This window comes from Loxodonta africana, chromosome X, assembly GCF_030014295.1.
Source record: "Loxodonta africana isolate mLoxAfr1 chromosome X, mLoxAfr1.hap2, whole genome shotgun sequence".
Taxonomy (NCBI): domain Eukaryota; kingdom Metazoa; phylum Chordata; class Mammalia; order Proboscidea; family Elephantidae; genus Loxodonta; species Loxodonta africana.
Window position 1 is genome coordinate 35,052,403 of NC_087369.1, and position 26,785 is coordinate 35,079,187.

At 37.7% G+C, this 26,785-nt stretch overlaps 1 protein-coding gene across 5 annotated transcripts in view; it reads right to left on the minus strand.

Annotated features, from left to right (window-relative positions):
* The window catches only part of DMD (dystrophin), a 1,889,362-nt gene that overhangs the window by 27,867 nt on the left and 1,834,710 nt on the right, over positions 1-26,785 (minus strand). For all 5 annotated transcript variants that reach the window (XM_010599731.3, XM_003420180.4, XM_023539127.2 and 2 more), the window contains 2 exons: positions 25,893-25,958; positions 22,861-23,019 (listed from right to left, as the gene is read on the minus strand). In XM_010599731.3, the coding sequence (XP_010598033.2) occupies positions 22,861-23,019; positions 25,893-25,958 (225 nt within the window). The remainder of the gene's footprint in view (positions 1-22,860; positions 23,020-25,892; positions 25,959-26,785) is intronic.

Below are 26,785 nucleotides of genomic sequence, written 5' to 3' on the forward strand. Positions count from 1 at the left end.
TTGTCCCCAAGACGATAATGCCATATTGAATTCCATGTCCAGCATTACCATGGCTATATCTACAAATATTAGATTGAACTTAATAAAGATGCTGACATTTGACTGGTTTTTACCTCCAAAAATGGCCGTTTCATGAGACCCAATCTAATAGCATTATTTTGCATGTTCTTAAACTTTACATTTAAGAACTTTATGCTTACAGAGTGTACATACCGTTCTAAGAGATGCTTTTCCCTTGAACATCGTTCTGGAAATTTATCCATGTCGATACATAACAGTTCATGATTTTAACTTCTGTGAAGTATTTTCATGCTTGAATATGCCAACAACATTCTCCTATTACTAGACATTTGGTTTTTCCAACTTTTCACTGTTACAATGATGTGATGAACTTCCTTATACCTGTCTCCTTGGATACCTTATTAAGATATTCTCTACAGAATATATCTAAATGTTAGAATAGTTGGGTTCCAGCAACATCTTCACCATTGCTACTTATCACCAAATTGCTCTCCTAAGTGGTTTTGCAAGTAGTGTGTGAGAATTTCCATCTGACCACATCTTCATTAAATACTTGGTGTTACCAGACATTTAAATTTGGCCAGTTATGAAGGGTGTATTTTACTTTGCATTTCCCTGATTATGGGTGATGTTAAACTTCTTACAAGTTAATTGGCTTTTTTTTTGCTTGTTTGTTTCTTTTGCCCATTTTCCTACTGGATTGTCTATTTACTTAGTAAAGTTCTGGATATATTCTGGATACTTGTCCTTTGCTAGTTATGTGCACCGCAAATATTATCTCCACTTGTTTTAGTGTAGATCATTTTTAACTTTGTTCATGGTTTCCTGTTGTACAAACATTTGAAATTTCGATACAACCTTCCGTATCTTCTATATTTTATGTCTTATTTAGGAAAATCTTCCTTACATCTACATTTTAAAGGTTAAAATTTTGTTTTTCACATTTAGGACTTTAATCCACCCAGAATCTATTTCTGTACTTGGTGTGTGAAGATAGCATCTGATTTCACTCCCCCCACCCCCGCCCGCCGCCACCATAGATAACCTGTTAACCTAGCACCATTCGTTGGCTACTCCTTTTTTTCCTCACTGATTTGTTTTTAATTGTGCTTTAGGTGAAAGTTTACAGTACAAATTAGTTTCTCACTAAAAAATTTATAAATTGTTTTGTGACATTGGTTGCAATTCCTGCATTCTAGCGGCACGCTCCCTCTTTCCCTTTCCACCTTGGGTTCCCCATGTCTATTCATCCAGTTTTCCTGTCCCTTCCTGCTTTCCTGTCTTTGCTTTAGGGCAGGTGTTGCCCATTTGGTCTCATATACTTGATTGAACTAAGAAGCATGTTCCTCACATGTGTTATTGTTTTATAGGCCTGTCTATGGCTGAAAGGTGAACTTTGGGAGTGCCTTCAGTTCTGAGTTAGCAAGGTGTCCGGGGGCCATAGTTTCACGGGTTCCTGCAGTCTCTGTCAGACCAGTAAGTTTGGTCTTTTTGTGTGTGTGAATTTGAATTTTGTTCTGCGTTTTTCTCCTGTGCTGTTCTGGACCCTCTACTGTGATCTCTGTCAGAGCGGTTGGTGGTGGTAGCCAGGCACCATCCAGTTCTTCTGGGCTCAGGCTGGTGGAGGCTGTGATTCATGTGGTCCATTAGACCTTTGGACTGGTATTTTCCTTGTGTCTTTGGTTTTCTTCATTGTCCTCTGTTCTGGATGGGATGGGACCAATAGATGTATCTTAGATGGCCGCTCACAAGCTTTTAAGACTCCAGACGCTACTCACCAAAGTAAGATGTAGAACATTTTCTTTCTGAACTATGTTATGCCAACTGACCTAGATGTCCCATGAGACCATGGTCCCCAGCCCTTGGCCCCAGTAAGTCGGTCCCTCAAGGTGTTTGGATGTGTCTAGGAAGCTTCTATGACTTTGCCTTGGTCAAGTTGTGCTAACTTCACTTATATTGTGTGTTGTCTTTCCCTTCACCAAAGTTAACACTTGTCTACTATTTAGTTAGTGATTTCCCCTCCCTGCCTCTCCCCTCTCTCATAGCCATCAAATATTTCCCCACTGATTTGTAATGGTACCCCTGCAATGTATCACAGGGTGTGCTTCTGATCTCCCTATTCTATTCTGTTGGTCTATTTGTATATCCCTGTGCCGATCTCACACTACATACAGCTTTAAATAAAATGATGTCTGTCAGGTCCTCCCACCCCCACTTTGTTCTTCTTCAAAACTGTCTTGGCTTTTCTGAGCCCTTTGCTCTTCCTTACAGTTTTAGTGTCAAATTTGCATATGTCATGAAAATCCTTGTTGCAATTTTGGGTTTGAATTACATTGCATCTATAAGAGTTGACTTCATGCTATTGAATCTTCTCGCCCAGGAATGTGGTGCAGTTCTTCATTTATTCCAGCCTTGTTTTATGTCCGTTAATAATATTTTGTAACTAACTGTATTTTTTCTCCTACCTTTTCAGATTGAATATCTAAATAATTTATTTTCAATTTTTACTGTTTTGAATAAATGTACTTAGGGTTATGAATTTCCTTCTAGGTACTACTCTAACTGTATCCCCCCAAAATTGATATGTAGCACTTGATTTAATTCAGTTGCTTACATTTTGTAATTTCTCTTGTGATTTTTTTATTTAGCTTTTAAGTCTTTTAGGAGTGCACTTTTTATATTTCTAAATATTTTCTTCACTTATCTTTTTAATGCATATTTCTAATTTAATTTCATTTTAATCAGAGAACACCTATATGATACTGATCCTTTAAAATCTATCAATACTTCTTTTTGCAACATAGTTCATAGTCACTTTCTATAAATGTTCACTGAGTACTTGAAACAAAATTGTTTCCATTTGAATATTTTTCCATTTGAAAGGTGGAGGCTCTGAATATATATTTAGATTGTACTAGTTAATTTGTTGTTCAAATTGTCCATATCCTTACTAAATTTTTTATTCTTTGCAGCTAAAAACTTCTGTTAGAGGAGTGTTAAAATATAAGTATGGATTTTGTAGCTTCTCCTTTTAATTCTGTCATACTTTGCTTTATAGATTCTGGGCCTATATAGTTAGATTCATACAAGATCTTGATTGTTACTGTTTCTTATATGTAGTATACCTTTTTCTTCCTAAAAATGTCTATTTCCATTAAGTTTCTTTCATTTAAATATTTCTATGGTTTTTTTTTTGTTTATTCACTTCCATTTGGTCATATTTGATTGGTGTCAAAAGAAATATAAACAGTACAGACTGTACTAACACACGCAAAGGTCCCAAATGCTTTAGGATTTTCTGGGAATACAATTCCAACCTAGGAGACTTACAATATTTGATACTCAATGACTGATTAGAACTCTTGATACCTTTCTTCCAGTTATGATAAATACCAAAATAAAGTGACAGATTTCTGTTGTTCACAGGCCATATTTCATATTTCATCAGGTAAAAGAACTTCCTAGCCACAAATATGGGAGATCTATGAGAAAAAGCATGAGATGCACGTGGTGAGTAGGTAAGAAGAGTTTCCCACTGTCCAGTTTGATAAAGTAAATAAGGTAACCGCATGACCAGATTTCCTATTGGAAAACGATTTCCTGTTGTTCCACACCTGAAATAAACTTTCCGCAGGGGGATGATTTGTCTTCCAAAATGCTCAGTTCCACACTGCTGGATCTCTCCATTGAAAGCACAAATAAAATCCAATCTAGTCTTGTTTTCTTAGCTCTACCTTGTACCTAACTTTACAAGCTTTCTGGCAATTTGTGTAAAGTCATGCAGGAAACCAATGTCTGATCTTTTTCATCTATAGAAATGGAATCTCTTATCTGAGTCGAATGGAACCTCCTGTCTGTATTCAATGAAATCCGACCTGCTGAGAAATTTAAGGATAGCTATGTGTACAGTTTGTTTCATAGCAATCTGCTTTGACAAAGCAGTAATAAAAAGAGATTTATCAAAATAAGTTTACCCTCAACCAGTCTCTACACACCGGTCCTTTGGGTGTGGAACAACTTATGTAGTTGTCCACATTAATTAAATCCAATTTCTGACCACTTAACTGGCAAACAGCTAAATGTTTCTGTGAACTTGAAGCAGCCTTCAATGTTCATAAAGTTTCATTTGATAGGAAATATCTCCTAGTTTTTCCCTTGTAGTGGAATCGACTCGACTGCACTGGGTAGTTACTCACTAAAAGAAAACCACCTTCTTGAAATGTTCCAGCTGACAACACCTTTTTATTTAGGAGCCATATTCAAGATTCTTCCTTCCACCAGATTGGGTTGTCCACGATGTTCCCTTTGAAAACATTGTTTTTGGACATTGACTTCAAGATGCGGCAACAAATAATTATTGTCTTCCCAACTGCTTTTCAGAAAGGTACTGATAGGAGACTAGATTTCTAGCAAGGTCTTCCTTGGGACCTTGATCTTTGGGTCTAGTTGTCCACAGAGCTCTCCTTTTATGAGTTATTTATAAGTGCCTTGCGTCAGAAAACATGGTTTGGTATATACAACACATTAAATTTCTATTTTTATGTTTTCTAGTAAAAAACAGAAAAGGCTCATTTTGATCAGACAGGGCTTCTCAAAGCTGAGCTGTAAAGAATACCAATTGTTCTGTCGGCCTTTCTTGCCATCCCAGATATTTGAGATTTCTCTTGGTAGAACTTCTTTTTCCTTTATCTTAAAGACTCACATCCTTCAATTCTGGAATATTCTCAGCTATTACACTCTTGTTTCTCTGTCATTCCCTCCATTCTCTTCTTCTGAAACCCTTACTAAGTATATTTTAGAACCTTGTGGTCAACTCTCCATCTCTCTTAATTGCTCACTTATATTTCTTACCTTTTTCTCTTAGTGCTGTATATAGAAAAGTTTTCTTCTTCATTTTCTAATTTCCTTATCTCCTCTGACTGGGTCCAGTCTAGAGTTTATCCTGTTTTTTGTGTTTGGAATTTCAATGACTACAGTTTTTATTTCCAAAGAAGTCTTTTTCAGATCCACCTGCTCTTTACCCATTTCTGTTTCTTAGTTTCTTGGCATTTTAATTAATGTTATTCCTTTATTTATGTCTTTGAGCATTCTAAACATACTTAAAACCAATCTTCATTGTATTGGTCTATCATTTTCCTTTCATCCACACTTAATCCACACTTTTGGTTGTTAACTTTTTTTTGAGGGGGTGGACTCTCTCACTTCTTTATGTCTTTTGGATTTTATTAAGAGACCTAGTTTGAAAGGAATGTTTTATGTTGGTGTGTGTTGTCTGTTACAGTTTTGCATGTGAGTGTTTTCCTTGCCTTACAGACTTATCTCTGTCAAGTGGTTTTGTGGTTGCTCCCATCTGCACTCAGGGACCTGTAGTCTAGAGCTAGAGGTAGTTTGCAGCTCCTGCACTGAGGGATATGGAGCTATCGCTAATTTATCACCAGGCAGCAGGTAGATGAGGCCAGTTCCTGATTTCAAGGATGTGATACTCCCTTCCTAAATGTACCCCCCACCTCATACTCTGGCTCGATCCTTTAGATTCATGACTGCATATAAGCTGTAGTCTCCTGCAGCAGTCAAGATCGTTCCTTTTCATTTTCTTTCAAGTATGTGTGTGTGTGTATATGTGTCTCTCCAGGTGTGTTTTGGGGATCCCCGATTTCAAATAGTAAGGCTGGCTCTGGGCTCCCACCTTGTGGGGAGAATTTTAATCCCTGTTATTACAGCAGGAGCTGAAAGCCCAAGACTCAGCCCTACTCACTATACCCTGCTTTGCTTTATTATTTTTTTTTCCCCATTTCTGGTCCATGGAGAGGTTGATCTTGTTTTAAAGTCTAACTATGCCTTTTTCATTTTTCACTCCACATTTTATCTAACACTGGATAAATGGTAGGCTCAGAGGAAGATGCCTTAAAGCAGAAGCTAATGCTATCTTAATCAGAAGCCACCAGGGCACATTGATTTTGTAGATGTCTAGTCAAGGTCCCCTTGGTATTAATTCAAACCTAAATTCACTAGACCAGGATTAAATAAGCCAAACAAGTGCCTTTCTCCTAAACAAATATGTGACACCCATACACCTCCCAGTAAACTCAGTAACAAACTTGATTTTTGAGGGACGATTTTTTCTTCCTAAAGCTCTGAGGCAGGCCAAGCTATCATGCCAAAGTTTCTAAAAGCCAGAAATGGCTCAAAAGAGGTATATTGCCAGCAATCAAGTAAAATACACAATCTTTTGATTTATGTCAAAATTTTCTTTTAAGGTATTTATAAATGCTCACGAGGGTTATCAAGAAGAATTGTTGCTCAGGAGGTTGAATTAGAGATGACTTTTACTAAGTTTTTTTTTTTTTACTAAGAGTTTCCTAATAAGTGTGGCCATGGTTACAGAGTATGTGAGAACATATTTTTGTTAGGAGTTAGAAATGGAGACATGAAGCCCTCATTAATTCAGTTACTTCCTTATATTTAAAAACATCTTGTGCCAATATCTTTAAAAGTATACCATAACGGTAGATTTTGGTGGACACAGTATTTATAAGGCATATAGGGGAGACAGTTCCCATAAAAGGAAACCCTGGTGGCGTAGTGGTTAAGAGCTACAGCTGCTAACCAAAAGGTCAGCAGTTCGAATCCACCAGCCACTCCTTAGAAACTCTATAGGGGAGTTCTACTCTCTCCTATAGGGTCGATATGAGTCAAAATTGACTCAACGGCAATGGGTTTGGTTTTTTGGTTTGGTTCCCATAATGTTCACTAGAATAACCACTATTTCAAGGTGAGTCGTTTTAAAGAAAGCTTAACTGTAAGTATACAACTTACTTTTTTTAACACTTGGTTGTCAATTTATATTGTTACCAATATGTACTTTATTTTTCTTAAAGTTATACATGTACAATTCACCCCTATTGATTCTATAATTGTTAGAATGTAGTCATGGAGTCATTTCAATACAGATGAATATATGTCAGACAGTGACTCCACAGAGAATCTATTTACGTTCTTGATTATCTTGTAAATTATATTTCTCTAGTAGCTCCCTAAAGAACACTAATTCAAATTCAGTGCACATGGCTTCTGTCACTAAAACTTCTTCCCACAGCCAGTCATCCTAAAAAAAAAAAAAGGCTCCCATTCATTATTAATTTCTTAGTCTCCACAGAGCTTAAAAATCCCTCCATTCTGCAATTATATAGATATATCTGATTAACTTTATGGCATCATGTGTATAAATGTGGTTGTCCAGATATAAATGACATTAAAAAAAAAATTTAACCAACCAATGGACCTAAGACCTGGATCAAATTCACAGGGCTTGATGCCTTATCTCTACCTCTGAAAACATGAAAGCAATTTGTGCCTCTAGCAATGATTTAGGAGTGTCCCTCAAACAATCATAAGTGGCATGTATGATAAAGACCAACAAGGCCATCTTTGAGTAATTTCTATTAAGTTACAGAGGTCAAGTGATTTCAGTGTACGTGCCCTACTCTTTAAAATGGAGCTTCCTTACTACCTGTAATTATATAGTAGTATAATGAGAATTTTGAAATAAAGACTTCCCAGTGACCAATACCATCTTGAACAGAATTATACATTAAATTTTATACCAAAGCATGTGCATACACAGGGACTATTACACAAAGCAGGGACAACTACAAAGGTCTGCGTCTAAAAAGAATAGGTTCGGAGAAATCCGGATTTACCCTCATACAGTATTAAAAGCAGCAATCTAGAGTCAGACAAACGTAAATCCTATAGAACTCTTATGGCAACTATACATTTACCAAATTCTGCAAGCATGATTAAAAACTGGAAATTGTACAGAGCCTTTTCAATTAACAATATTTTTTTTTATATTTAATAATTTATTGTTTTTCATATTTAAAGCTATGCTGTAGAATTTTATAAAACAGAAGTCAAAAATATCCTTACACTAGATGGGAAAAGACATTAATGTGTCTTGGCATTAACAGTGTTAATTAAGGAGAAACTCACAGGGTGGGAAGTAAGAGAATGCATATTTTACATCTGCCTTAAGCAAAACAGTAAAAAAAAAACGGCAGGACCTCCCCCAGGCTCATGTTTCTAATCTTTTTCTCTTAACATGGTTCCCTTTTCATGCATTCAGAGCTCTTAATTCCAACCCCTTTCCTACCTAAATTTGTGAAGTAGAAAAGATTGGATAGAAATCACTTAAACCTTGCCAAGATTTTATAGTACTGTGCCATTTCTTCCAGCAATATCTACCTTGTAAAAGAGATTGTCGAAACTTGAAAATAAAAACAAAACAAAACACAAAAAAGCTTTGTCGAATCAGGAGAGAGGTTGAAAAATATAATTCTTTTTGATACATTGCCTTTTCTCGTGCCTTTTCCCACCCACGGCTGAGGAGGGAAGTAGTGCATTTGAGAGCATGGTTTTAGAGTCAGGAAGACCCTGATTCATGCCTTGGCTCTGCCGCTTGCTGAGGCTGAGTGACTTATTTCAAGCACTGATCCCATTATGAGGATTAATGAGCTAGTATGATCTATATTCTCTACATAAAACTTTATTAGAACCATGCACAGCCCATACTAAGTGTTTAATAATTGCTGGCTACTATTATTATTATTGCTATTATTTATTATTTTTGCTTTACCCTCTCTGTATTCTGTACTTTACAGATTCGAAGGCTTAGGTGTGCTGAAAGCTTCCTGTCAAAAGAAAGCACTTAGATTATCTGAAATGAAAGCAATCTACTAAAGCTTCATGAGTCTGGCAGAAAATATACATATAGAGTGCTCAGAAATCGATGCATCACTCAATATTTACCCTCTTCATATATACTTGAGTTCTAGCCCCTAGCAAAATTGTAGTTACCCCAGAATTTGGGAATAAATGTATACTGTCCATCATTTGTGACGTAATGAAGTTTATCAGAGCTGAGCACCTGGACTAAATGAAATCACTGAGCTAAGATCACAAGGATGAGACTTCCTTAGATTTGCCCAAACCTGCCAGGCATGTGACAAAATTGTAAAATTATGTCCATAAATTGCTGCTCTAATGTTTGGACCCAGTCTACACGATTAATGTATCTAGATGCACTCTGTTTTCTGAATATGCCCTTGACATATCAATCTATATCTTGCTTGAATTCCAAGAGACAGAACCTGACAATACTAACTGGTTTCAGCCTCTGTATCTTTAATGATTGAGATTTTTTTTCTACTTTTTCAAAAGTTCAACACAAGAAGAGAAGAATTCATAAGAAAGGCTAACCACCGAATCTGGAAATAAGGCAGATATATAAAATTCAAGACAAAAATCGCAGTGGCTAGTTTTTACCATTGAAAAGGGAAACGAGGATTGGAGACATTTTAGATGTGGAAAAGTCTAGCCTCCAGGGATAGTGTTGTTGGGAAAGTGTGTCTCAATTTTCAGACAAATACAGCAAAATATCAAACTTTCATTGTCTTTGGTCAGCAAAAAAGACATAACAGCCCCCAGGAGAAACATAATTCTAAGCTTTGTGTGTCCCATTTTGTGTCCCTCATGTGTAGCTAGTCTCTGCCTTAAGTTCTCCCAATAAATTCATCTCGATGGCCTATTTTTCATTTCCTGACATGCACTGCTGTACAGTGTTGCCATATCTGATCCTACAGTCTCTTCTATTAAAATGACTGAAACTACCAAATTATTTCTTGAAAATGTGTTCCAGAATTTGTACATGAATTTTCATAGCAGCATATTCATAATAGCCAATAAGTGGAAACAATCCAAACATCCATCAGCTGAAGAATGGATAAACAAAATGTACTATATCCAAACAAAGGAATATTACTCAGTCATAAAAATGAATGAATTTCTAATACATGCTACAACGTGGATGGACCGTAAAAACATTATGCTAAGTGAAAGAAGCCAGACAGAAAAAGTCACATGTTGTCTGTTTTATATGAAATATCCAGAATAGGCAAATCCATAAAGACAGAAAGTAGATTAGTGGTTGTCTAGGGCTTGGGGGTTGGGGGAGAAATAGGGAGTGACTGCTAATCAGTATGGGGCTCCTTTTTGGGGTGATGAAAATGTTCTAAAATGGATGGTGATGATGATTGTACAACTCTGTGAATATACTAAAAACCTTTGAATTGTACACTGGAAATGGGTGAATTATAGACTATATGAATTATATCTCAATAAAACTGTTATAAAAAATAATTCCCAGAGTCAAAATACTATTTCTCACAGCACAAAAAGTTATTTCCCCAGTGAAGACAATAAGCTTCTAATACTTTCTCCTACTCCAGAGGAATCAAGCTTTAGTCTACGCATATTAAAGAAAAATGGTATGTACATGCCTGCAGACTTATCTATGCAGACACTTCTCAAAATTTTCAGATGACCACTTAAAAAAAAATCTAAAAATAAGCCCAAGTCTGGGTTAACCTAAATAACTTAGATGTTTTCAGTCTAATGGAAAATGGTATCACAACCTGAACAGGTATATTAAGGGATCTGGAAAAAGAACAATAAGATATGAAATGAGAAAAAATAGGAAAGACAGTTGAAAATCAACCAACAAATCCATCAGGAAGCATGGAAAGTCCAAAGGGTATTCATCCATTCATTCATTCAACACATATTTACTCATCCAGTACTGCAGAGAAAAAGATGTGTAAGACACTGTCCCTTACCCTTGAGGAGCTCACATACTAGTGTGTGGTATATTATTTAGTTCCACTATGGTAACAAACCTTACAAGAGTGTTTGGAATTATGCTCACTGATAATGCTAAAAAATACCGATAATTTTACCTTTGAAATAATCACTTTTAGTCACTAGCAAATTCCAGGAAAAGGATCACAGAGATTTATTTACAACCTGTAGGTCACAGATAAAGTGGTACCATAAGGTAACCCAGAATTTGGAGATAAAGGAAAAGGTCAACTTTTAATTATTGAAAGAGTAAAAAAAGAAAAAGAAAATGGATGTTTAGTCATCAAAAGAAGCCATCCATCTACATGAGTAACACACCCCACGAAGCCATTTCTAGCCAGGCTGCTGATGACGATATCAGGCATACCTAGTTTCAATCAAACATGTCAGGAGGTTCTTGGTCTTCTTTCTATGTATACTCTCTTCCTAGGAGGACCATATCCTCTCCCCAGGCTTCCACCTCTAAAACCAGGACCCCTCCGAAACCCATTACTTCTCAATCTGAACCTCTCTTCTAAACTCCAGACATGTCTTTCCAACAGTGACCGAAATGTCTCCATGAGCCATGGGCTCTGGGAACTGGAACTTCCTAAATTCTTTAAAATTTCAGTGCCAGAAAAGGGAGCGGCTTCGTCAAGTAGCATTACACAGGACCATATATTAGCTATCTATTTTTTAAATTTATACCTAATCTTGCTTTGAGATGAAATGTCACACCTGTACTCCTGCTGTAAGATAAAGAGAGAGAAGTAGCTTCTCATGTGTGGGTGATGCATTTTTGCATCACAATTCAGGACTGGCCTCAAGGAACAATTAGCTTTTGCATCTAACTGCTTAGAAAGATAAGAAGTAAAAATGGCTGCCTTTGGTAGATATCTTCCAAAATTCACCTGATTAACAATTAAGCACTCCGCATAGAAAGTTAATTTTGTCAAGTTATTGGTAGGAATTTCTGTTAGTAGTTTGGTTGGAAAGCCAGGTTGCTCAATGAGCTACTCCATAAAAAGAATACAAATAATTTTCCATAGGCATGGGAGATGATTTAATACTCACCTCTGAATTTTCCAGACCAAATCCTTCTGGCCTCTGGGTTCTATAGGACAATTGCTTAACTACTAGAGCAAATCAAAAGTTACTTTGTAATAAAAAACCCAGGCTTTATTTGCAAGCACCTTTTTTTTCTTCTAGCTACTTCCTCTGATGTCCCCGGAAAGACAAGGGCTAGGCTTGTCAACCACTATAGCAGAAAGTCAATTGTGCTATCTACTTGCCTGGTTTTCAAAGTTTATTAACTTGATGTAAGTCGGCATAATAGAAGGCCAATCTCCAGGCCCTTAGAGGGTATAATCTTAAATTTAAGGCTATCCTGCTGTCATTGTTCTAACTAAAAAAAGATATGTTAAGAATGTCTGAGGGACATGCCATCCATCCATTCTTCCAGGTACCCTAAATTTTGTATCTGGATTGCTTTGCCCCTGGAATGCATGTGTGCACATTAGTATGGTGTTGAACGTCTTCACCTAAGTCTGTTCCATAGAACATTACAATTGGGCTTGAGGTCACGTAAGTGTGAGCAACATTGGGTTAAACAAAGCTAATCAGGGTTCTTTACTTTTAGACTCCTCAATGTAAATGCTAATGCAATTCTGACTTTCCAACAGGGAGTAATTCCAAAGCTTATCTGTTCTTGCAATCATTTTTCTTTGAGTATCTCAGCGGTATTCTGCAGAACACATTTTGGGTAACACTGACCTTTACCCATGGAGAACTGTCAAAATTTCTTTGGTCTTTAATGTTTTGTTTTTTTTTTAATGTTAAGCTTTCCACAATTATCAAAGGCCATTAGAAACAGCCACATAAAATTTCCTTTGATCTTTGTTATAAAAATGTTGATAAGGACACTAGTCAATAGATCATATATCAAATGTGACAGTGGTTAAGAGTTCAGGGCTGCCTTAGTTTGAACGCAGGCCCCATGCCATGGTAGCTCTATCAAGGGTTCCTCATACTCTGTGCCACAGAATTCTCATTCAGGAAACAGCCTTTCCTTCATAGGGTTGTTATAAGGATTAAATAAGCTCTTACATGTACTCAGAACAGTTCTGGTCCGTATCAAGCACTCCATTGACAGCTATTATTTTTGTTGTTGTTATTATTATGATACAGAGCCAGAAAAACTGTGATGCTTCCTTAGAAAGTTGCATGCTTCTTTCATTCAACATTAGAGAGAGTTAATACGTTTCGTCTTACCCCCTGACGGCAAGGAAGCTTGACCAAATTGGAAGCTTGGTCATATTAACTATGCCAATCTCTACCATGTTAACTGATGTATCATTTATACTGTGGGAATCTTATTGCTATGGCTTTTTTTTTTTTCTTTCTTTCAAATCCTTTTTGGAAATTGAATATATAAAATAAGTATAGGAAATTTCTACCTGAATGTCTTTGGGCAAATAGAACTAAGTATGCTCTATATGTCGTTCTTTCTCTCCATTTACTGACCCTTTCCAAATCAGTACCTTTTCCTGAGTACACTATGTTGATCTTTGTTTGTTTCTTTAATCATCATTTCCCAGTTCTTCAATTCAAAAATTTCCCATATCATCCAATCCTTCCCTCTCCCTTCTTCCCAGGCCTCATTCCTTCAGTGACCTTCCAGTTTCTCCATCACTTCTTCATTCCCCTAAGAAAGCCTTAATTCAGAACCTGGCTATCTGTCAATGGAGTGCTCCACTATCCTTTTACCAGTCTCCATGGCTTCAGCTTCCTCCTTACAATTATTTTTCTCAATCTCCCCCTGCTCAAAAAACCTTCATTGTTTAACTGCCTGCAGGAAAAAGTCCAGACTCCTTAGTATGACATGTAAAGCCTTTCAAACAGTGGTCTCAAGCTACCATTCCAGACGCTACACGTATTCTCCTCATTCCATGATCTGGCCACACAACTTTACTCACTGCTCCATCAGTCTGGCAAACTCCACTTTTCCCTGTCTCTCAGCCTAGAAAACTCCTATTCAGTCTTTAATCTTCAGCTCCTTTTGTGAAGGTCTCTCCAATCACTCAGACAGAATGAACATTCACCTCTGTGCCTCCTCAGCATTTGTTACATTAGTTATCATTATAACTAATTAACTGTAATTAGTTATAATTAGTTGTTTATATTTTCATGTCTTTTTTTTTCTATTGTGAGCTCCATGAGGGCAAGAACCAAGGTTTATTCATCTTTGTGGTCCCTGTCCCAAAAGCTTTAAAAACACATTAATATGCTGAGCGAAATCAGTCAGAGGCAAAAGGACAAATATTGTATAAGACCACTATTATAAGATCTTGAGAAATAGTATAAACTGAGAAGAACACATACTTTTGTGGTTAAAAGGAGGGGAGGGAGGGAGGGTGGGAGAGGGTTATTTATTGATTAGTTAGTAGATAAGAACTACTTTAGGTGAAGGGAAGGACAATACTCAATACATGGAAGGTCAGCTCAACTGGACTGGACCAAAAGCAAAGAAGTTTCCGGGATAAAATGAATGCTTCGAAGGTCAGCGGAGCAAGGGCGGGGGTTTGGAGACCATGGTTTAAGGGGACTTCTAAGTCAATTGGCAAAATAATTCTATTATGAAAACATTCTGCATCCCACTTTGAAATGTGGCGTCTGGGGTCTTAAATGCTAACAAGCGGCCATCTAAGATGCATCAATTGGTCTCAACCCACCTGGAGCAAAGCAGAATGAAGAACACCAAGGTCACACAATAACTATGAGCCCAAGAGACAGAAAGGGCCACATGAACCAGAGACTTACATCATCCTGAGACCAGAACTAGTTGGTGCCCGGCCACAATCGATGACTGCCCTCACAGGGAGCACAATAGAGAACCCCTGAGGGAGCAGGAGATCAGTGGGATGCAGACCCCAAATTCTCATAAAAAGACCAGACTTAATGGTCTGACTGAGACTAGAGGAATCCCGGCGGTCATGGTCCCCAGACCTTCTGTTGGCCCAGGACAGGAACCATTCCCAAAGACAACTCATCAGACATGAATGGGACTGGACAGTGGGTAGGAGAGAGATGCTAATGAAGAGTGAGCTATTTGTATCAGGTGGACACTTGAGACTGTGTTGGCATCTCCTGTCTGGAGGGGGGATGGGAGGGTAGAGAGGGTTGGAAGCTGGCAAAATTGTCACGAAAGGAGAGACTGGTAAGGGCTGACTCATTAGGGGGAAAGCAAGTGGGAGTATGGAGTAAGGTGTATATAAACTTATATGTGACAGTTTGACTTGATTTGTAAATGTTCACTTGAAGCTCAAAAAAAATTAAAAAAAAAAACACATTAAGCATTCAGTAACTATCTGGTGAATGGAATGGAATTACATCCTCAGGCCTGGGATGTAACTAAAGAAAGCTATGACCACAATCAATCCTACTGTCCTAGTAATGAAACACCAAAGGGAGAAAGAGGGTCTCCATGGACAATGGATTATAAGAATGTCAGCTTTTCTCCAGTTGTACCTGTAAGACGTGACTATTTTATTCACCAGAGGGTACTTCAGTTTTTCTGTAGTACGAAAGAAGCAGTCCTCACAACCATCCCATTTTCTATGTGGAGATTCTAAGCTCACCAGACAACAATTTGATTTTTATTCTGATTTCCAGAATATCCAATTCTAAGACATATGGGGCCCTGGAATGGAGTGACAATTCTAGTCTCTAAAATCCATATATTCTCCATTTTAAGAGATTTACTATTTGTAGTTAAACCCTACACTGTTCTCCAGAAAGGTTTAAGACAACCTTAATACATTTACTACAACAAGGCAGTTAAAAAGAGAGCTCATCAGGATAAAGGGAGAAATAAATACTTTTTCTAGGTTATTCATTCATTCCCATGAACTGGATAGCATGAAATCAGTCCTCTTAGACTTAATTAACTCTGAGTAAGCCAAAAGAAATTTAGTTATTGGGCTTGTCAGTTAGAAACTGAGCCTTTGAATCACAGCAACCTCCCCACCCCATGTACCTGTCCTCCCTGCCTGAGTAGGGCTGAGGCAGTTGACTTGACTCTCAGATTTTTATTTTATTTTTTTATTGTGCTTTAAGTGAAACTTTACAGACTCTCAGATTTTTAAAGGCTGTGTACATGCCCTTCAGCTTCTCTTCATCCTTGTTATAAAAGACCTTGACTGTCTGCCATATGTGGTAAACTATTTCCCTTTATCCAAAAAAAAAAAAGTTCTGCAGCTCTTCGTTTTGGGGCCCATGTTGCCAAGTGACTTTTGGGGCCCTTGTTGCCAAGTGACATGAAGGCTTCGTTTCATTAATTTTTTCATGTCATAATCTTTTCCTCACTCAACATAAAAAACAAAACAAAACAAAAAAACAAAGCTGGTAGAACAGCTGTGGAAATTGGTGTCTACTAAATTCCAATGATGTCTACTGGATGTTTTAGAATTCATTCCAACATCCTCCCCACCCGCCTCCTTACCATAAGTTCCCACCTACCACACTTTCATTGCCTTCAGAGGTGGTCCTTCTCCCTTTCAGGGCTATACCTCCTGCTGTGCCCTTGATCCCTCTCCCTTCCATCTCCTCTGGGAAAATGCTCCTACCAATCATTCCTATGCGCTCCTCCCCTTTTCTTCTGGCATATTCCTCCAGCATGTGGAAAGAAATTATGATTTTTAAATAAAAAGAGAACAAGACAGTGAACACTACACAACTATTTGTATAAAATAATTCCAACAATCACAAATATATTTGTAGATATTTGCGTATGTAAATATATAAATATTTGCATATGTTAAGAATACACCATAAACCAATAATGGTGCTTGCCTGTAGAGCTGGGAACACCACAGCCAGGAGACAAGTTTGGGGAAAGACTCACTTTTCTTTATATAGTTTTTTGAACGCTTTGGGTTTTGTATAATATGCATGCATTACTTATTCAAAAGCAGAGAAAAGATTGAAGTTACCAAGGATTTCGTTTTACTTGGATCCACAATCAACACTCATGGAAGCAATGGTCAAGAAATCAAACGCCACATTGCATTGGGTAGATCTGCTGCAAAGGAACTCTTTAAAGTGTTGAAAAGCAAAGATATCACCTTGAAGACTAAGGTGGGCCTGACCGGAGCCATGGTATTTTCAATCGCATCATATGCATGTGAAAGCTGGACAATGAATAAGGAAGATGGAAGAAGAATTGACGCCTTCGAATTGTGGTGTTGGCGAAGAATATTGAATATACCATGGAGTGCCAAAAGAACAAACAAATCTGTCTTGGAACAAGTGCAACCAGAATGCTCCTTGAAAGCAAGGATGGCGAGACTGCATCTTACATACTTTGGACATGTTGTCAGGAGGGATCAGTCCCTGGAGAAGGACATCATGCTTGGCAAAGTACAGGGTCAGTGGGAAAGAGGAAGACCCTCAATGAGGTGGACTGACACAGTGACTGCAACAACGAGCTCAAGCATAACAACAATTGTGAGGATTACCTGTGAACTAATGACTCACAAATCTAGTATCTCTAGCCCACACCTTTCCTGAAAGCTTTAAAGTTCTATTTCTCACTGACATTTACACGTAAGTGTCTCACCAGGACCTCAAACTCAACCTCTCTCATGCCCCATTATTCATCATCTTCCAGTTACTTGACCCTTAAGGGCCTCCATAAGTACTGCTGAATTAAAGAATGGATGTGCTGCTACCCCTCCTGAATTGTCAGTCCCAGCTGCAAACCATCATCTTGCCGTGCACCCAATCAGACCTGGGAATCATCCTCTCCCTCACCATATCCACCCTACTCCAAATCAAACAGTCCTACCCCTCTCCTGAAATATCACTCAAACCAATTCATCTTCCTTTTCTCTATTACTTTACTTTAGACCCTAATCATCTTCTTCCTGGATTTCAGTGTTACCTCCTAATTTGATTTCCTTCTTCCAGTATTGTTCTCCACACACATCACCCACCACAGAGCATCACCCCTGGCTTACATCCTTGAGTAGCTCCCTAACACTAGGTGAGGAGGAATGAACTCTTCACCATGGCACCAAGCCCTTCCAGACCAGGCCTTTGGCGACCTGTCTAACCTCACTGCCTTCCATTCCTCACCTTGTGACAAAAGTAACACAACTCTTTGCAGTTTCCCAAGCATACTCTGCTATTCCTCACCCTGACACCTTCGTTTATGCTCCTCCCTCTGCTCAGAATGCCCACTCCTGCCCCCCTTCAGTTTCCCTTCATCTTAGCTACCTTCTCACCATCATTTGAGGCTTACACAAAGACCTAATGTAGGAGCACTGAATAAACATGTCCTCCTGAGGCTATGGAAATCAAATATTAGACCAAGGCCTGAAGCCAACACATCATTTACAAGGTAAAGCAACAGGACTGTGATGTCCAGCTAATTTAATTCAGTGATATAAGTAATTGATCTAGAATTTCTTTGAGTATAACATTAATAATCTTACGTAACCATTGGATGGATGAAAAGGAGCAGGGAAAACTTAAATTTAAGCTACATAATGTCTGGTAGCCCAACAAGACATATGAAAGGAACTGAGTAGTTTCTAAGAACCCACAGAGGTCCCTGTTTTCATATAACAACTATTATCAACTTTAGTTCACTTTGGTTAACTTCAGAATGAATCACGTTAGACTTTTACCCTCCTTTTAGGTTTATGAACAATCTAATCAATTTGTATGCAGGTGGCAGAATGAGAACACATCTTTGTCTCTCATAAAGGCTACCTTTTCATTACCAAGATCATACCTTGAATTTCAGGGCAAGTCTTAGTTCACTTAGTGTAGAGAAGAATATGTTGGGATTTGGACACTAAAGATTTAAGTCAGAAGATAGCAAGTTCTAATCTACGCCGGAAAAAATACAACAAAAGCACATCAAGTCTCTGTATGAGTTTGCAACGATAAAAAATACACGATGGGAAAAGTCTCAACATCCACTCGGCTTTCACCAAATAAAGGTAGATCCCAATAACCTTGGCAGTGAGGGAGAGGCAGCATGCAGTATTGAAACATTAAGGACTATGTATCTCACTAATGCTACTATTTGCCCAAATTTATGAGAGACACCATCAGGGCAATTTTGAGTCAGGTTTAGTTTTTGCCTGGCACTTTAGCCTTATCGTTGTGACATAAACCAAGAATCAAAGGATGGACAACAGGCATATCAAAGGGGGAGACATACAGGGCCTGGGATTTGGAAAACGGGCTTTTAACATTCTAACTTTATGACAAAGCAATGCCTGGTGTTAATGAAGGAAGTCTGAAAAATGGAAGTATTTGAAAAGTGAGCAGAAGAAAAGCATTCAAAAGGTTTTTCCTTATGAAATTGGGTTTAAAAAATTTTTAGACAAAAAAGGTATGCATTTGGGCCACAGTTTAATTCAGTTTTGTTTGAATTCATTTCCTTGTTAATTATCCAATAAATATTTATTGAATGCTATATAGGTACAACAACGGGGGGAAATGGAATTCTAAAGACAGAGAATAAGACATCTCTGAGATACATCTATATTATTCCTTCTTTGTTTTCCAAGGAGATGTGGAAATAAGAATAGTTGACAAAATTCAATAACATATTGAGCCACAAGTAGGGGGTATCCAAGCTTCTGTCATGTTAACTGTCATTTAGAGGTAAGTCACAGTTACAGAATAAAGAAACATAAAACATACATATAGATATTGTAAATAAACATCTGAAGACTTTGGACAATCTCAATTTTAAATATCCTTTCCCATTTTATCCAAAAGTACGCTCGTATCTGTCAGACCACATAGCCCAATTTTGATTCGGAGGAAATACAGCCAGCTTGGCAGACAGAAGAGGGGGACATGTAATGACTTCTGGGGTTATCTCAGGAGAAAGACAGGAAATAGCAGATTAAAGGCTCCTTAACCTGTTAAACGCATTGCTGTCAAGTCCAGTACAACTCATAGTGACCCTATAGACCCTATAGGACAGAGTAGAACTGCCCCACAGGGTTTCAAGGAGCTCCTGGTGAATTTGCACTACCCTGTCGACCTTTTGGTTTGCAGCCATAGCTCTTAACCACTATGCCACCATATCGAATTCAAGGGTCATGAAGACAAATACATGGCCCTGAAGCTGCTTGCGTGGAAAGTCAAGAAAACAGGAGGGGACAGAGCAAAGGGAATTAGACAGGCTGTTTTCAGGAGGGAAGTTCTGTAGCGACATTTTTCTGCAATTTGGTAGGAGGCGAAAATGTGACAAAAGGTCAAAATAACACACAAGAAGACTGGGATCAACTCTAGATTCCTCGTTTTGGAGCTGTCAGCAGCCCTGGAGTATTTTTTTCTTTCTTTCAGAAAACAAAACATCCCATTCTTGGGGAATAGCCTTGGATATCTTTTATGGTAATATGGATATCACTGTACCACAAGTAGATAAAATGGCTTATTCAGGGACATGTATTCCTTAAAACCATTTCCTCCAGTAAGATGCATTTCCGGGAATGTACCAAGAGTCTATGTAAATGACATTTACATAGAACGACTCTTCATCATTCTCTGGTCCAATGTGGAGTTTCTATTTTGAGTTAGAAAACTTGGATTTAAACTTGGTTCTGCCACTGGCTGACTGTGAAATCTGGGGCAAGCCATTTGAACCTCTATGAACCTGAGTTTCCTCATCTATAGAGAGATCTTTTTTGTGGAGCTTTTAGTAAGATTCCAAACCCATGGCCAAAGAGTTGATTCTGACTCATAGGGACCCAACAGGATACAGTAGAACTGCCCCATAGGGTTCCTAAGGCTGTAATCTTTATGGAAGCAGACTGCCACATCTTTCTCCCATGGAGCGGCTGGTGGGTTCAAACTGCTGACCTTTCAGTTAGCAGCTGAGAGCTTAGCCATTGCACCAACAGGGCTCCTTTTAGGAAGATTAAATGACCTAAAAGACATCGAAGTGCTCTGAAAATGACAAAATGATATATAAAGGATAGTTAACAGTACTCTTTGGCCTGGTTGCCATGGTGTAGAGGGAGAGTGTACTAACAACACACAAGGCAGAACTCTTGACCAATAAGCTGAAAAGATATATTGACAAAATGGCAAAAACGCTACAAAATACTCCAAAAACATTTTTACTCCTAAATAACATCTGTTTCTATTTACAATGTCAGTCCCAACTTTTTCTTCTTATTTGATTCTGACCACTACAATAATTGAAGATTTAGCATAAATAACTACTAATGCTGATTTCCAGTTAAGTGGATGGAAATGTTTTATCAACCATGATCTTCATTGCCAAACAGTCTTATAAATAAGGCCAGACATTTAAAAAAAAAAATTAAACCCAACAGAATGTTCAATATTCCCTCCTGGATGGTACTTATATGATATCTTTACTGTATTCTTACCTTAAGTCTTCACCAAACGTTTCCTGAGTACCCACTAAACATTCACACTGTGATAGGTTACTACAGTGGACATGAAGATGATTAAGACACAGTGCTCTCACCATCTAGTGACAGGGAAGCATTGGTAATAACCAATAAAAAGGCCAACTGTCAAAGAGTTCTCTGAGAAAGGTCCAAGTATTGTAGGACTATACAGAAAAGACTGATTGCTTCCAACTGCGGACCTAGGAGGGTTCTGTGGGGGAGGTTATTTGGAGCAGGGCCATGGAGGATGGGCAGGACTCCTTTGTCAGGTATGGCAGAGGAGGTTGGGGGTTAGCAGTTAGGCCAAGGCACAAGCTTGAGCTTGGCCCAGAAAGTGGATGAAAGTAGGATGTATTAGAACATACTAGCTACAACAACATGTTTGGAACACAGGGAGTACAGAAGAAGATGAGTCGAAACAGCAAGACAAGAGAAAATTGTGTTAAGGCTCTTTTGAACACCTAGCTGAGAAGCTGGATTCTTTTTGCAGATGCAGAAATCAAATGAAGGAAGAATGCCATGATGGGTCTTGGTTCTGGAAAGATACGCAACTAGAGTCAGTACTGAGGGTTTATTGGCGGGATGGGAAAGAAGACTAAAGGGAAGCCAACCAGATAAGGAGCTATGGCGATAATCTACGTCAGAGGTATCGAGGACTAGGAGCAGGTAGTGGCAGCAGAAAACAATGGATGAATGGCAGTGTGCTTTTTCATCCTGAGGTGACATACTCCCTGAGGGCACTGGCCGCAGACATCCTGTGTTGCCTAGATTAAGAAAGAGAGGTTTTGGTGCCTTGGGCTAAACCAAAGAGATGAAAATACTCAAGTCCCACAAATTGAAGCAACTGCTCCTTTAAAGACTCGCCTGGTGGCATCTGTCTGAAGAAGGCACACTGTGAGGTAGAAATGATCATTTGTAAAAAGCTTTCTTAACCAAGGGGCCTGTGACATAATAAATGTAATACAAAAGTGAAAGTCCTATTTGAGTCACATCATTTCATTATATATTCAAAAAATTAAACAAATGACCCGTGTAATGAGATTTGTTCTAAATATATACATAAAGAAAAGAAAAAAAAGGTAAAAGTCCTATGATTTTTATTATCCTGACACCACACAATATCTCAGGTTTTTACATCTTTGTCCTGTCTTCAGTAATTGTGAATTTTCTTTAGCCTTTTACTTCTTCTACCATTATCTTTTGCAGATGCTGCTTGACAACTAGAATTGTCTCACTAATCTGCTATGATAGTGAGCATAAGTAGTGATTTCTGCATTTGATGGTGAAAAATAAGATGAAATAATGTGTTCCTAAATACGACCGAGCCAATGAACCTACTTTCTTAAATGCTTTGAGGTAGATAACATGGCCAAACACATATATAAATCATAGCATCATCAAATTAAATGACCTGTGTTTTTCTTAAACTCTATTCTCAAATATGAAATCAAAACCTCTAAAACACATGCAACGAATCAGATACCACCGGCAGTATTGGTTGCTTTCACACCTAGAATATGCGTTCTTAATTATACTACTCCATTCATTTTCTTCTTTCCGAAAACAAAAAGAAAAGTGAATCTATAAACGGAGCTAAACAGATTATTTTAGAAAACAATTAGACATAACATGACTAAGTGAAGATGCCTGGCACTTTTCTATGTGTGCAAGCGTATGCACTCTGCATACCAATGACAAAGCTAGAAAGAAAACTCACCTGTTTTCTTCCTCAAGATCTGCTAGGATTCTCTCTAGCTCCCCTCTTTCCTCACTCTCTAAGGAAATCAAGATCTGGGCAGGACTACGTGGCTGGCTCAGGGGGGAGTCCTGGTTCAAACTTTGGCAGTAATGCTGGATTAACAAATGTTCATCATCTCTGGAAAATAAAATCAAAGGTTTTGGTTTTTCCCCCCCCTTACTTTGCTTTGGAGGTCAGGGACGTGGGTGTGTTTTTAAAAATAAAGACATTGATTTGCTCTTAACAATTAATTAGACCCTTCTTCCTCCTTCTAAAGATATTTTGATACTGTTATGGTCGTGGTCTACCACCCTATTGGTGACAATTCCAAGTGTTTCTTGCTCAAATTTTCCATTGAATTTGCTTGGCCTATTTACATGGGTAAATGAAAGGCAGAATTACAGAAATGCTGGACCTCTATGTTGACAGTTTAATCAATAGTTAATAAATATTAAAAGACACAATAACAGCTGTGCAATGCTTTTGCTATCAAGCGTGTCAAGATAATCCATCCACTAACCCACGCTATTGCTGATATTGACTGGGAAAAAACTGCAGCCCTTAAAATACTATTTTCTTTTTTAAGTGGAAGGTAATATAATGAAAAAGTTTTGCTTCAGTAAGCCAGTTTTAACTTTTAAAAGTCATAGTGCCAGGAAGGTAACAATAATTAAACTGTAGCTAAATGACTGTTTCATCCAATTATTGTCTAGATAGAAAAGCAAACAAAGAAAAAAAAATAGAAGAAAAAAGATGACTGGTTAAAAAGAAGACCAAACAACTCAGCCTTCAGACCCTACTCATAAGGATGCGTTTTTGGGGGAAAAGGGCAAAATGATTATATTTTGGAAAGCAGCTGTAATTTTTCTTGGAAAATAGGAATTCTCCGATACACGGGAAAAATATTTTCTAAATGTATTTTTCCAAGCTCCTGAAAAGCCTGCTTACCTCCAAGGTATAAGAACTTCATCCTGTTCTTAATGGAAGGCTAAAAGTCTTTGGCTCTGGTTAAATATCATTAAGATAATATTATAATACTTCCCTCCCCACACCCACTTAATTTCCTTTTCTCATCTCCATGTATTCTAAATTGAACCAAAAAAAAAAAAAAAAAACCTTTGGGCTAAAAGCATCCTGATTTAAATTATTTTGGTCCATCAAGTTATATAAGTAGTTAAGAAACAAAAAGTTGACTAAAAATAATTACTGGGTTTTAAAAACAAACATTTACATGAAGTCAACTGATCTACCAAAGCACTTTCCTCACTCCTCCACTGCCTCTAAAAAAAATCATGATTTACCATCCAAATTCGAGTCTATGTCCTCAGAATGAGCTGAAGCTAAACTTCTTTTTTAAAAATAAAACAAAATTAGTTATGCCACCTATTTAATTTCTCTACTCAAATTCTGAAATTTTATTGCTAGAATTTCTGCTGTTTAATTATAGTACACAGCTGTAATTAAACTGCTCTTATTGTTCTCTTAGGCAGTCAAGGATTGGCAGCTATTGTTATATAGATACCACCTGAATTAGTCTGAATGCGCTAGGGCTTCTAATTTCAAAATCAGGGACCCAAAGACGCAAATCATTCAAGTCATTTACATTTGGTTGATTTTTCAGCTACATATTTTCCTGTCAAAGCATTTTATTTATCAATAGCATTAATACTTTTTCCCACAGCTAAGAAAGAGAATGCAGCAGATATGTTTGGGAAAAGGTTGTTTTGTTTTGCTAAGTCATATAAAAATGACTGAATGTTGACTTGATTCTTTATTACCTTGATTGCATTTATGTGCCAGATGAGATGATTTATCCTCATGTCTTCAGTAACTAGTTATATATAAATGCCTCTTTGATACCATTTCCTGTCAGCTCAATCCTTATGAAGGTCCTTCTCTTATCTGAGTGTGACTTTGGGTTGCCATACCAACTATGTATGATAAATGTACTATATTCTTCCTTTGCCTAGATTTAGATTCTCTATGACAAAGTGGGGAAACCCTGGTGGCATAGTGGTTAAGTGCTATGGCTGTTAACCAAAAGGTCAACAGTTCGAATCCACCAGGCACTCCTTGGAAACTCTATGGGGGCAGTTCTACTTTGTCCTATAGGGTTGCTGTGAGTCGGAAGGCAATGGTTTTTTGTTTTTTTAATGACAAAGTGGTAAGACATCCATAACTTACCAAACTAAAAACACCATTATACTTTGACTAGATTTCTTCTAAATTATCTATTTAGTTGGTCCATTCTTACTTTCCCTTCATATTGGCTTCTTAGTTTGCTCCCTTCATCTCAGGCTCTGGTCAGTGTTTCCTTGGTTCATGGCAATACTCCCCTACTCTATAATGAGGCCTCTGTGTCTCTGCCATAGCTGTGTTCTCTGCCACTTTTAACACCACTCTATCGCCTTTCTTAAAGTTTGACAGGACTGGCTTATCATCCCACTGACAAACTGTGACCTGAATCTATCGTCTCTCCTCTGAAATCCTTCACAAGATCGCCTTTTTATTTACCTCCTGAAGATGCTAAATCACAGAAATTGACTAAGATGGATCTCTGAAGTGCCCAACTAACCTACCATATTGGAAGAGCAATGCAACTACACTAAGATTACATTTCCACTCCCATGAGTGGAGAGAATTCTACTTAGGCGTTAACTTTAAAAACAATACTCAATCCCGTTATATATCTGGTAGGTTTGGTCAAAAAACAAGCACTTAATGTAATTTAAGTATTTGGGGCTCTGTACTTTGTGATAATATGGGTTTTAAGTCAGTTTTAATAAGGCAAATTATTTTTGCTACTCCAGAACACTAGTAATGCCAGAATTTGGATGAGCTCATTCCGTGCCAGGTTGTAAAGAGTTAAAGAAAAGAAAGCAAAGGAATCGCTCTGAGAAAGATCAAGTGAATCCACTGCTAATTCCTATATCCTGCTCTACCCTACCTCTAAATCCCTCAAAGCAATTTCATCGTCAGGAACATTTTGTAAAAAGAGATGGGATACTTACATGCTCTCATTAGGAGAGATGCTATCATTTAGATAAGATCCATTGCTGTTTTCCATTTCTGCTAGCCTGATAAAAAACGTAAAAGCTCATTAAAACTTATGTGACTTCTTAGAATCTATTCAAGACCTAATCGAACATTCCTGAAAGCTAAAGGATAAATCACGTCAAGAGGAGAAAGGAATCCTTCAAACTAAAGGATGTGTGTGTTGGCCTAACCATTTCAGGAAGTGTGTGGTAGACCAGAGCTACTTAGCAGCTTTACACTGACGCTATAGATTCTAAGGGAAGTTGTATTTTATTTTTTCACAGATAGATCTTCCTTTCACTGAGAACGGGCCTTTGTTTACCTACAAAAGCTTCCTAACAACACATGCACTCCTTGCCTGGCACTGTCCTTTGTCTTGAAAGATGATGAATGCTTTCCACTGATGACAGACTTACATAGCTATTTAACGCTATCCATGTTGATAAAAATGCTCAGTAGTTAGAATGTTGATAAAAGATGGATTCACAGTAAGCTCGCTTATCATTCTGCCACCAATTTTTACCTTTAAAAAACTTCACCTCAGAAAACAACAGTCTTTTTACCAAGAAAAAAAAAGTTAACCAAACTCTTACAGATTTATTTAACAAACATAAGATATTATACCATTAGTAATTCCATTTTTAGGTTAAAAAAATATATCTCAAATGCAAAGAAAGCAGGACAGAAAGTTCCAAGTATTTGGAAAATTATTCTCTTCTTTATAGCACATCATATAAAATAAACACACAAATGGAAAGCCGATGCTTTCATACTGTCCGCATAATATAGTATCATCTCTTCACATATTAATGTCTGGTCTAATAGTTTTCTAAGAAGGTTATGAGATTTCTAAGTCAATTTATTAAAC